This window comes from Ambystoma mexicanum, chromosome 13, assembly GCF_040938575.1.
Source record: "Ambystoma mexicanum isolate Mex_15411 chromosome 13, UKY_AmexF1_1, whole genome shotgun sequence".
Classification (NCBI taxonomy): domain Eukaryota; kingdom Metazoa; phylum Chordata; class Amphibia; order Caudata; family Ambystomatidae; genus Ambystoma; species Ambystoma mexicanum.
Window position 1 is genome coordinate 662329777 of NC_090938.1, and position 12944 is coordinate 662342720.

Genomic DNA, 12944 nt, shown 5'->3' on the forward strand with positions numbered 1-12944 from the left:
CATGATGCTTTCACAAACGGTGTCTGGAGATGGATGCGGCTCAACCTATACTAGTTGGGGAACCCTAAGATTTGAAAAGTTAAGTGCCAGAGCATCAGACCCCTCAGTAGCCACCTAGGGCTCTATTGGGTTTGATATTTGTAGCAGTAGGGACAAGATCATTCCCCCAGGTGAAAGATTAATACCAACTGATTCGATTCTGATTCCACCCCCTAACACCTACATCAGACGGGCCCCCAAATCAGGGCTGGCGCGGAGGTTTGGAATACATGTATTGGCTGGAGTTATAGATCCAGACTTAAGAGGTGACAAAGTGTTATTACAGAATCATGGAAAGGATCCCTTCCAAATCCATCAGGGGGATAGGATTGTACAAGGGGTACTCGAGAGAGCAGTGCTCCCTAGGATAAAGGAAGAGGCTGGGAAGGAGGTAACAGATGAAGGTACTTGAGCCTTTGGGGAGGCGGATGATGCACCTGATGCCCCTCAAAACCCAGAACCCAGAAAGGTCAGAGAGGAAGACGCAGAAACTGTTCCTGACCTAGCCTTTGAACAAACAGAACAACCCATTGTTGGCTGAAGCATTTTTACAAATTACACTTGAGCAAGAGGGTTGTGAGAGAGGAGTCCCTTTTTTTCTTTTTGAGACACAGGCTAATGTCCCGGGGAGACACTAGTTCAGAGGGCATAGTAACAACACAACTACTTGTCCCAAAAGATCATAAACAAGAAGTTCTGGAGATAGCTCAATCCCGCCTGACTGGTGCCCATCTAGGACAAACGAAGATGCAGGACCAGATTATCAATACGTTTTATTGGCCCGGAATTCATGCTGTCATTAAAAACATCATTCAGTCCTGTGCCATTTGCCAAAAGGCCTGTACCCATATACCACCACCAGTTCCCTTACAGCCACTGCCAATCATTGAAATTCCATTCTCAAGAATTGGTATGGACATGGTAGGCACCCCTGGAAACAACAAAACTAGAGACCAAGTACATTTTGGTAATAGTGGACTATGCCACTCGCTATGCAGAGGCCCTTCCCCTGACAGCCAATACCTCCCAGCAGATCCTGGAACACCCATTTATTTTATTTATTTATGTATTTATTGGTCCTTTGTTAGGCGCTCATACAATTAGCCAAACTGTTCCAAAGCGCCCACAGGGCTACAGGGTGGGGCAGGGGAAGGTAGATAATGACTTACAACAAAGATAAATAATTGAATTAATAGTACAAACAAATCAAGAGAATAGCGGGGAGGGGAGACAAACCTACTATGGCTTGTGAGTGTTCAGAACATGCAAGTGCAGAGGGGAGGGGGAAAGAGATAGGTGCTGTGGTGCTCATGGAGAAGTGCTCGGGGTGAAGTGCTAAGAAGAGAAGAACGTAAGTGCAACCTCCAAGGGTGAGCCTAAGTAAGCCCAGTAAATAGTCAGCTACAGGGATGAGAGATGTGGGGGGTCTGGGCCTCGAGGATACATAATGGCCCGCACATCAGCCACACCATTGTATGATTAGCAGGGAAGAGAGGAGGAGAAGGAAGAGGTAAAGAGAAAGGTCTTAAGGCTTTTTCGGAACTTAAGGAGGTCCTGCTCAAGCCACAGAGGGAGCGCAGGATCCCTTTTTTTCACTAGTGGGGTTTCCAAAAGAAATACTGACCGATCAGGGCTCTACTTTTATGAGCAAACTCATGGGGGGCAGTAAAACATCTATTGCATATTACCACTTGGACACAGACAGCTATTTGATTTGGACATCCTGACGCAGACTAGCCTTAGTTTTCCTTAGGTAGGGAAATCCCACCTTAGCATAGGGCAAGTTAGGCCTTACTCCACCCTGACTTTTAAGTCAATAAAGTCTTCTGAGAACCAATCGTGAACCTGTTGCTTCATGATGCCTTCACAGACACGCACAAATGTTGTGTTATCTTGGAAAAGTAATCTTAAGGAAGACCCATACCCTTAGGATTTGAATAGTACTGAATGTGGAAAAAGGCCCGAGACAGGGAGACATTGCCCCTGGAGTAAATTGCAACACTAGAGGAAAGTATACTCTTGGGCTTTAAAGAACTTAGTTATTCTTTGAACTTGGCGGAGAGAATCCTGTGGAAGGGAGTCATTTCCTCTGGAACTGTGAATATTATCCATTTTGAACTTTTGTTGGATTTATACCTTTTGTTGAACTTGAACATTTGCACACTTTCTAAGCCAAAGACAATACCCTTCACACCTTAGAATTCGTTTTAGAATGCGAGGGCTAGGATAGGATTTTTGGACACCGGATATTTTTGCTTTGGACATATTGACACTTCACATTCCCTTAGTTTTGGTTGAGTTAGGGCAATACCTCCTAGGTTAGGGACTGTGAGGCATTTTCCAACCCCTTTATGATTTAATAAAAGTCTATACCAATCACCATGAGTCCTCTGCATCTCGGTCTCATTCCTGGTTCCTCGCATCCCCTTCTCGCAGAGGTCTTATGCTGGGGGGCGCTAAACACTGATATTTGCGAAGACCAACTTCTTGGACCTCGCAGGCAACCTTCCAAACAACTCCCCATGGCAATTACTCTGTGTGGCCCTCTGCATCCTCACATATAATGTGTGTTCTAGAACATGTTTTCTATGCATCTCGCCTCTTGTCACCTTCCTCTCCCCTCTCTCCATCTATTTTGTGTGTTTAGTGTACTCGCCATCCTCATGTCAGGTTCCTCTCTCATCCCTTCCACGCCAACATAGTATTTTCAAATGACATCACAGCCATAGTGAAGGTCATCTAACTCGACCCTTGTACTAGAAGGCAGAGCTCCGAAGGGTTTAGGGCACCCAATCAGCGTGAAGCCAGCCCCCGCAGGTTCTACAGCTGTTAGCATCCATTTGTGGGGGTCGGGTGCATAAGGGACACTGTTCGTTTAACCAAAATGAAAGCCTGGGCAGGAAAGTGGTGCTCGTTGTGGTGTTATCAGGGAAGGAATAGGGCCAGAACAAGACAAAGCTGTCATCTGGCAAAAATGTACACCTATCCACGCCCATCAGACCCACCCACACCACTGACAACCTGCCTCCCCTCCCACCTGGTACTCACTCCCCCCACCACCCGTACGAATGATGGGAGGGGAGTGAGTTCCCCCAGTACATTTTTTCGATTTCCAGCACTGGTTGTTATGGAGAAGCAGCACTGCACACTAAGCTAGGCAGGAGATGTGAAAACCAAGATGTTGCTGGCACACTGAGGTAAGAAGGAAGTGTGTGCCGAAGGGCGTCTGGCGGAGGGGAGCGGCTTCGGCAATCAGCACAAGGGAGGTGTGGGTTAAGGAACAGGCGACCAAGTGGGCCCAGTCTGTAACTAGTGCCACATTGAGGCAGCGTTCTGGTTGGCCTGGCCAGTAAGGAAAGAGGATTCCAAGCAAGTGCCCAGGGATAGAACCCGGAATTTGCTTGGAATCCTACTTCCTAATTGTTTGAGCCAATCAAAGTGTTCTGGATGATGTCTTAAGGATGTCCCTTAATACTGTACCTCGCCATGGATGCTGAAGTCTCCAGCTCCCCACTACTCTAGGTATAAAATATACATTTGTTACCATCTTGCTTACTTCAGTATCCTATCCAATAATGTACATGCTTTTCAATTTGAATATGTCTGGATCTTTGTGTGGTGGTCTGAAGCCCTTTTGGGTCTGGGTCACACCTTACAAAACAATTCAAAATGAAGGAAAGTAAATAAGTACATAAAAGGGCAAAATTAAGATCTGCGTGCCTTTCTGGATACTAATGAGCAGGTCTCAGCTGCCCACTTCTATGGCCGAAGGATGGCTAGGGGAATCACGTCAAAGGTCTTCTTCCCAGATGTCACCACAGGTTTCTAAAGGTAGCCCTCTCTAGTGACAATCTCCATCCGCATATCCTCAGCTTGGGCTATTATTCTGTAGTACAAGCGTGCGTGGGGTATGAAGGTAAATGGGGCGGGCAGGATCATGTAGAATTTCTCATTGGTTAGGATTGGTTAGGTACTCCCAATTTCAGCAATGCTTTCTTATTGGGTTGTGATGCAGCAAGCGCTTTGGGGGTTCCTACCTGTGTGCTGTTCAGGTCGCACCGATGTGTGTCTGTGAACCACCCAGGGCCGCTGGAGCACTGATTGATATCCAGGGATTGCAGCTTCACCTCCAGCCGGATCACGCCCCTGAAAGAGAAGAACATGTCATTGGTCACATCAGAAGAACCGGGAGCCTTTAAATTTCCTTCACTCTGGATCCTACATGTAAGAAAGGAAGGGCTCAACACAGCATATCTCTCAAGTACTGAACTGCATCTCTCTCAAGTACAGAACTGCATCTCTCTCAAGTACGGAACTGCATATCTCTCAAGTACGGAACTGCATATCTCTCAAGTACGGAACTGCATCTCTCTCAAGTACTGAACTGCATCTCTCTCAAGTACGGAACTGCATCTCTCTGAAGTACGGAACTGCATATCTCTCAAGTACAGAACTGCATATCTCTCAAGTACTGAACTGCATATCTCTTAACTACTGAACTGCATCTCTCTCAAGTACGGAACTGCATATCTCTCAAGTACGGAACTGCATATCTCTCAAGTACAGAACTGCATATCTCTCAAGTGCTGAACTGCTGATCTCTCAAGTACTAAACTGCATATCTCTCAACTACTGACAGAAATGCTCTGTTACAAAATGAAAGCAGTACCCCAAATCGCAAGTGGATTGGGCGCTTTATTGTCAATTCTTGAGGATCCTTAGGGGACATTGCACACTGGCCCTCTTCAGAGAAGCGGAAACGCTTCAACATAAGCTAGAGCTTCAGGGATACCAGAAGAGATTGGTAAAACAGGCCAGAAGAGAGCCTGGCAAAGCAACAGGATTTATCGATCTACCATGTACTGAAGCCAAGTGAAGTGAGAGAATTGGCCTTGCAGCACTATCTTTTTGAGACAGTGTCAGCAACTAAAAGTGTTGGTAAAAAAAGAGCAGGCACCTTTTGGAACCATGCTTGGCAGGTATGGACCAACCAATGCAAGACACCTGGGGGACAAGTTGGTCCTTTCACTAAGGACATCCTGAAGCAATTACTTACAATCAGCAGGGGCCTAGACCCCACACTTCGACACTTTTCATGTAGACAATGCCCATCTTGGCAAAGCATTCTGTTATCAGGAGACGGTCTGGAACTTGTTGACTCTTACAATTTGTTGAACACATAAGTGTGTGTATGGTATTCTATTATCATGTGCAAGCCATCTGTAGGACAGACTACTGGACCAGTAAACGAAATGTTTGGTGAGCATCGTTCACACATTTGAACCAAAATTAAGTATGCCCCACTAGTGAAAAGCTTTTTAGGGGGCCAATCATTTAATACACCAACTAAGATGGTGAGTGTTACAAACAGTCCCAAGAGATGAACGGAATAGAGACATTGAAATGGAACTCACTAAACTCGAACAGGCGATCATTGTATGCTGCGAGAGGGTGTGTTGGGCCCAACTACTCAGAAGTGTATTTAATTAGGTTTGTAGGTCCAGCTACGGGAGGCATACTGGTTAAACATCCAAAGGTACTAATGTGATTTAAGGAAAGCAAGGATCTGTAAATAAGTATTTACGACAACATTACGTTCATTTGTTGACTAGTTGCAGCCTTTAAAAAACATAAATGAACAATATTAATAACAATGGCAAGTACATACATGTTAGTGTGCATACAAGTGATGTCATGAAGGACGAGGCATTATTTTTCTTTACAGGTGGCTATGTATTACCGCCAGGGCTCCAGATAAGATTTGGAAGTGGGAGTATTTTACTCACTATTTTTTAAAGTTGGCAGTAAAAGGATTTTTTAGGGAGTAAAAAAGTAAGTCTCATTCCCAGTGGGAGTATTTAATAAGTGAGTAAAAACGTTATACCTGTGAAAAAGAAGTTTTGGAGGAAATTTTTCTCTGCATCTAGTTATTCATGCTATTAAAAATAACATGCTTACCCTTTCATACCAGGCAGTAATAACAGAGCTTCATGTGGCACTATGCCTGCTACTGGCCCAACATATCCATGGAGCAGTGTGGATGAAAGCAGGGTGACATGAAAGCAGGGCGACATACTCTGATGTGTGTGTCCAAACATATCCATGGAGCACTGTGGATGAAGCAGGGGGACATGAAAGCAGGGCGACATACTCTGATGTGTGTGTCCAAACATATCCATGGAGCACTGTGGATGAAGCAGGGGGACATGAAAGCAGGGTGACATACTCTGATGCGTGTGTCCAAAATGTCTATGGGGCTGTGTGGATGAAAGCCGGGGGGACATCAAAGCAGGGTGACATGCTCTGATGCGTGTGTCCAAACATACCCATGAGCTGTGTGGATGAAAGCCGGGGGACATGCTCTGATGCGTGTGTCCAAACATATCCATGGAGCACTGTGGATGAAAGCAGGGGGGGAATTAAAAAAAACAGGGTGACATACTCTGATGCATGTCTCCAAACAGGTCCATGGGGCTGTGTGGATGAAAGCCGGGGGACATGAAAGCAGGGTGACGTGCTCTGATGTGTGTATCCAAACATACCCCTGTGACTGTGTGGATAAAAGCAGGGGGACATGCTCTGATGCGTGTGTCCAAACATGTCCATGGGGCTGTGTGGATGAAAGCAGGGGACATGCTCTGATGCGTGTGTCCAAACATATCCATGGGGCTCTGTGGGTGAAAGCAGGGTGACGTGCTCTGATGCGTGTGTCCAAACATATCCATGGGACTGTGTGGGTGAAAGCAGGGTGACGTGCTCTGATTCGTGTGTCCAAACATATCCATGGATCACTGTGGATGAAAGCAGGGGAACATGAAAGCAGGGGGACATACTCTGATGTATGTCTCCAAACATGTCCATGGGGCTGTGTGGATGAAAGCCAAGGGACATGAAAGCAGGGTGACGTGCTCTGATTCGTGTGTCCAAACATACCCATGAGCTGTGTGGATGAAAGAAGGGGGACATGCTCTGATGTGTGTGTCCAAACATGTCCATGTGACTGTGTGGATAAAAGCAGGGGGACATGCTCTGATGTGTGTGTCCAAACATGTCCATGTGACTGTGTGGATAAAAGCAGGGGGACATGCTCTGATGCGTGTGTCCAAACATATCCATGGGGCTGTGTGGATAAAAGCAGGGTGATGTGCTCTGATTCGTGTGTCCAAACAAATCCATGGAGCACTGTGGATGAAAGCAGGGGGACATGCTCTGATGTGTGTGTCCAAACATACCCATGTGACTGTGTGGATAAAAGCATGGGGACATGCTCTGATGTGTGTGTCCAAACATACCCATGTGACTGTGTGGATAAAAGCAGGGGGACATGCTCTGATGTGTGTGTCCAAACATGTCCATGTGACTGTGTGGATAAAAGCAGGGGGACATGCTCTGATGTGTGTGTCCAAACATACTCATGTGACTGTGTGGATAAAAGCAGGGGGACATGCTCTGATGTGTGTGTCCAAACATGTCCATGTGACTGGGTGGATAAAAGCAGGGGGACATGCTCTGATGCGTGTGTCCAAACATATCCATGTGACTGGGTGGATGAAAGCAGGGGGGACATACTCTGATGCATGTCTCCAAACATATCCATGTGACTGGGTGGATGAAAGCAGGGGGGACATACTCTGATGCATGTCTCCAAACATATCCATGTGGCTGGGTGGATGAAAGCAGGGTTGCATGCTCTGGTGTGTCTGCCATTTTTTATGGGAGTTTTTGTACTCCTTATTTTTATTTTTTGGCAGTATTTGCGTATTTTCTGGGAGTAAAAGTGGCCAATACACCCCTTATCTGTAGTACTGATTACCATGAACACGTTTGTATCCACTATGAAACGAGTACTGCAATAGCCCTCTGGTACAGACAAGAGGACATGCGTTGAATGTACCTTTGACATATCTGACAATTGTGCATGTAATTTGCATGGGACTGTATGTAATTCAGCATGCATGTGTTCTGCATATAAGGCATAGCAGAGCCCACAACACTGTAAACAGGTGCCCTAGGGGTTGATAGACTATTTATAATACCCATTTCCTCTCTTGTGCTGCAACCCAGAGAATACAGCTGAGTTGCACGAAATGTTCAGTGCAGGGGTCACGTAGTCACTGAATTAGCTGTCATCTCTGCGCCTGAACACAATTTGTATAATGTTTTAAACTTGTCACTTCTGCTAGTAATTGAATAATCACCAAATCCGAATGTTTATTCGCAAGCGGTATAATGCTCTTTTTATTTTCATGTTTGCGCAGTCTACGGTCTTCTGAAGGGCCTTCGTCCACCGCAGAGCTTCAAAGACATGACAGTGGCAGTAGGCACTATACACATATCAAGTAACATAACATATTACCGTGCTGAATGTTTTGTAGCATCCGCGTACAGAAAAAGGGAAGCGAAACACACAGAGGCGTTCACTTCTTTTTACAAACTAATAACACGACTAATTGTATTGCGGTCGTGATGCAGTAACAGTGACGTCACTATGGTGACATACACGTGATCTCTTGCATAAATACCTTCCAGCATTACGTTGGTGCGGAACGGCCTGTGCCCAAGGGACACAAGGCAAGGGAGGCTCGTGGGAGTGCCCAGTAGACTGAAAGAAAGATACCTTTTTTTTGAGGTAGGTGGTTGAGGTTGAAACACCTCTCACTTGGGGGTAATACGAACTCTGAAATGTAGCCTACATTACATGTTTCGTATAGTGTCTGCGTGGTAGCCCACATGGTGGCAGGGTCAGGGTTCAGAAGCATTCATTTGGTGTCTGAGATGCAGAGGGCCTGGGAGAGTTGGAAGTACCTGAAGTGCACACCTCAAGGGGGGAGCCTTGTAAGTGGTGCATCATATATAGAGAGAGTCTGTGATACAGGCCCCATGCAGAGAAGGCAAGGTTACACAGCTCTGTATAGCACAGCCCTTGACCTTGGTGGGGGCGAGGGTTGCTCTGGGGAAAATGTGAACTCTTGACTGGGGTGGCCCAAGTGGGGCACGTATGCAGGGGTGGAATAAAGTGTATTTATACATTCTCTCTCTCTCTCTCTCTCTCTCCATATATGCCAACCCTCCCGATATTTCAATTGAAAATATTGCTCTTTTCGACTTTTTCCCCCTCCTAAAATGATTGTAAGCCCAACACATTGCAATTGCAGACTCCATTTCTCTAAATCTCCCTTCCAGGTGCTCTAGAATGTTGGCATGTATGTGTGTCACCCGCCAAACCTCCTACCGGCCCATTCAGTTCAATGAGCTCTCACCCACCCAAAACACAATTCTCCTTTTTAACCCGCCCTGGGGAATTAAAAGGATGAGAGCTGTATATATAGTAGGCCTGCCAGAAATCAGTGCCCGACAGTGTGAAAGCCTGTGTGTGTCACAACCAGGGTCTTGTTTGGAATACAGCTACTCTCAGGGGGGCAGTACAACAGCAGGGGTGGGGGCGGCGGGAATGGGAAGAGATACGACTAGGCTTCCTTAGGTATGGGAAAAACCCAATGGATTCTTTGCAGGTTTGCCATGCTGTGTGATCCTGGAGCAACAGTCTGCTTTCTATTTCAACGGTCAGGTGATCCGCTTCATGGTACTGCTACTGGGAGAAGGCAGTGTCTAAGTAGGACTTAGGAGGTGTTCCTGGCATGGCCTCTATGGGAAAGACTGCCAGCGAATAGAGCGAGAGTCACCACTCCGCTGTCCGTCTGGCAGAGCAACTGGAAGAAGTCAAAGGAAGATGATTGAGAGACGCCAGCCCACCGGGCGTTAGATACCGGGGCCGCTGAATAGCATCGAGATGGATAAGAGAAGGAAAAGAAACAACCAGAACCTCACAAGGAGCCGGAAATAGTAGAATGAGAGTGACAGGTTTGATCCACGGAGGCTGAGTGAAGCGGCCGGGAGGAGTCTGGATGTAAGGTGGCAGGATAGAGACCATAGTTGGAGACCGAGAGGAGGCTAAGGGCCAAACTGGGCTGAGCCGAGCGCTCTCGGGCGTATGCTTTATATGGGCAGGCAAGCAGGAGCAAAGTGGAGGGAAACTGAAGGAAAGCGGCAGAGTCCCTGAACTGCAAGTCCATGCCCGGCGAGAAGTAATTCAAGAAATAAGGCTGACTGAGAAATTCAGGCTCCTGACCCTATTCCAAGAGTTGAGGACCAGGAAAAGCAGCCTATCAGAGCTCTAGTGCCAGTACCATGTACTACCTGGAGGCATTCAAGGATGGGATTCCTAGAGTCCTCCTCCCAAGGTACCCCCTCCATGACAGATCCCCTGCATACAGATGGTTCAGTAAAGACGGTAGTGACGATTCATGTCCCCACTTCCCTAGCCCAGTTCACCATTTATTAATGAGGACGGTGATAACAAACACTGCGCGGAACACAGGCCTTCATGACAAGATCTCCGCGGAGCGAACATCAGGACTGCAGTGCAGTGCTGCTCCCCACACGGCTGCCTACCTTTTCATATCAGAAGGCACCCCGGGAGAGATTGCACTGGGAGCAGCTGGAGCTGCTAAGGCATCCGGCAGGGCAGACATGGAGCTACGCATGAAACGCAAGACTTCCGCGTGGCCACTACATAGCCCCAATGCCATTTAAAGTCTTGGTAATGCACGGAGAAGCTACAGGCGAGCCACACTACAGAATTAGGGAGATAAACCAATTCAAGCGAGACAAACCCGACTCAGTTGGGTCCAGCCAATACCAGAGCTTGCAGGAAGAAAGTAATGACTCAGAACTCCTATAAAGAGTGGAAGACCATGCCTAAGGCATTTCATTGTTATGGTTGAGTGCATTTCCCAGAAGCCAGCAGAGGAGAAAAGAAACAAAGAGGAGACTTGAGAGAGCTGAGAGGTCTCGGAGAGCAGAGGGCCCTGTGGCGGGTCGGGAGAAAGAGTCAGACTCATTTTGGATATGTTAACTTTCTTTTAATGAAATGATAAAGAAAATGCCTATCTATCCTTATTGCTATGGGGTGCTTATCTGCCTGACTAAAGTAACACAGGGTGCCTGCTTGTCCTCAGTACAAACCTAACTATCTGACCCTACCACTAATGTGAAAAAGTAATGCATGCCAAAAGAATGGCTCTCATCTCCGGATCATTTCCCGTGTTTGCCTTCTTTCTTTCTTGTGGCTTTTGTTGTGTTTTCCTTTTAGGCTCGAGATAAAAATGTCTCGGTTTAAAAGCGATATTCCTTATGCGGCTCTTCTCTAAGCCCTTCTTGGCGTTTCCTTCAGGAGCTCTTGTAGCTCCTCTCAACCATTCATGGGTTTTATATCCCTCTTACTGGCTTCTTTAGAATGTCTCCCCTTGATACAGTGTCTCACACTCTTTCCTTTCAGTTTATGACTTTCGGTTTCTTGCGATTCAACCTTTTAGGTTATGTATACTTTTGCTTGTATTAGGAGTTCCCCTCGCCAGGGTTCTTCCTATTGGCTTATGTCCCTCCTCATTATGTTCACATGACAGTCTTAATTGACAGCACATGGGTCACTGTAACAGGGACTGTAATCTCCACTCTAACGTCTAGGTCTGGTGGTCCACTGCCTCTTTCCCAAGGTTCTCTTGTCCACTTTCTCACTATTTCCAAACCAGCACTTTTCGTTACGTTCTTTATGATTTTTGTGTATCTTCAGTTATGCTGGTTTACTAGGAGAGCGTCGCCTTCCTGGCTTTCACACACTCTAGTTCTTATATTTGGTTGCCCTGGCACCCTCCCGTGTTTCCCGTTCACCCCGGTGCCTATGTTTCTCCAGTGTGACATTGCTGGGCACGGCACTCGCTTGGGTAATCGGTTTGGCTTTCTGGTTTTTCTGGCTGTCAGTGCACCCTGCGGTTATGGTCCCGGTTCCGTTCACCGGGTGCCTGACCCACCACGGTAGGACTGTGGTCATGCCACCACATCGGCTGACTTTCTGCAGCTTTCCAATGGCCGCAGGCTCCACGGCTTCCTCCAGTCCCGCTTCTCCAAGGCATGATAATGTCATCAGGCTTCCGCTTTCTCTGCACACTCTACTCTTGCCTCTCTTGTGATCCACCCGTCTCAGTTATATATAAATCATTTCTTAAAGAGATACTCTCTCTGTCTTCGTTTGATCCAACATTACTTTAAGCAACATAGAAGGATGACACATTATTCCTTAAGGAAGGCAGTCCCATATATGCAGATATGGTGCTTGGCCTAGGGAGTTCCTTGTGGAAACAGGAGTCATTGTCCCCTAAGGGGAAGTCACTCCCAGTGAGGTACAACCTGCCCAGATCCCTAGGGAGCATCTTGCCTAGTGGGATCACCTCCCTAGCCTAAAACTGGGTGGAACCCCTTGGGGGGAAGCAATGAATATTCCCAATTTGTCACAGTCCTCAGAGAGCGGAGAGGCCTGAGAGAGCTGAGCCGCTTGAGAGAGATACAAGGGTCTTTATGGAGCAGAGGGGCCTGAGAGTAGAGGGTCATCAGAGAGCACAATGTCCTGCGAACACAGAGTGTCCTGAGAGAGGTGAGGGTCCTGAAAAAGCAGAAGTTTCAAAGAGAGCTGAGGGGCCTGAGAAGGTAGATGGCGCTGAGAAAGCTGAGGCCCCCGAGGGACTACAAGGGCCTGAGAGAGCTGAAGCCATGAGAGAGGTGAGGGGCTTGAGAAGCCTGAGAAAGCTTGCGGGAAGGAAACTGCATGCTTTAGCATTGCCAAGAGGCGGCAGTCTAACACAAAGGTGAGACTGGCATTGGCTGCGAAATTGAGTGGCGTGCTAATTCCCTAAAGGAGTGAGCTGGGTGCCATATTCCCCAGGAGTGAGCCGGCCACGACATCTCTGGAGTTCAGATGGGCACTATATCCTCAGAGTTTCCATATGTCGAGCAGAGCATGCTGGGCTCTGTATGCCCAAGACAGTGTTTGTATCAAGAAGCATGATGGT

At 47.1% G+C, this 12944-nt stretch overlaps 1 protein-coding gene across 1 annotated transcript in view; it reads right to left on the reverse strand.

The window, feature by feature from the left end:
- Window positions 1-12944, reverse strand: part of GPR179 (G protein-coupled receptor 179) — a 449627-nt gene that overhangs the window by 195382 nt on the left and 241301 nt on the right. Inside the window, exon 2 of the mRNA XM_069634662.1 lies at window positions 4077-4185. Within this exon, the coding sequence (XP_069490763.1) occupies window positions 4077-4185 (109 nt within the window). The remainder of the gene's footprint in view (window positions 1-4076; window positions 4186-12944) is intronic.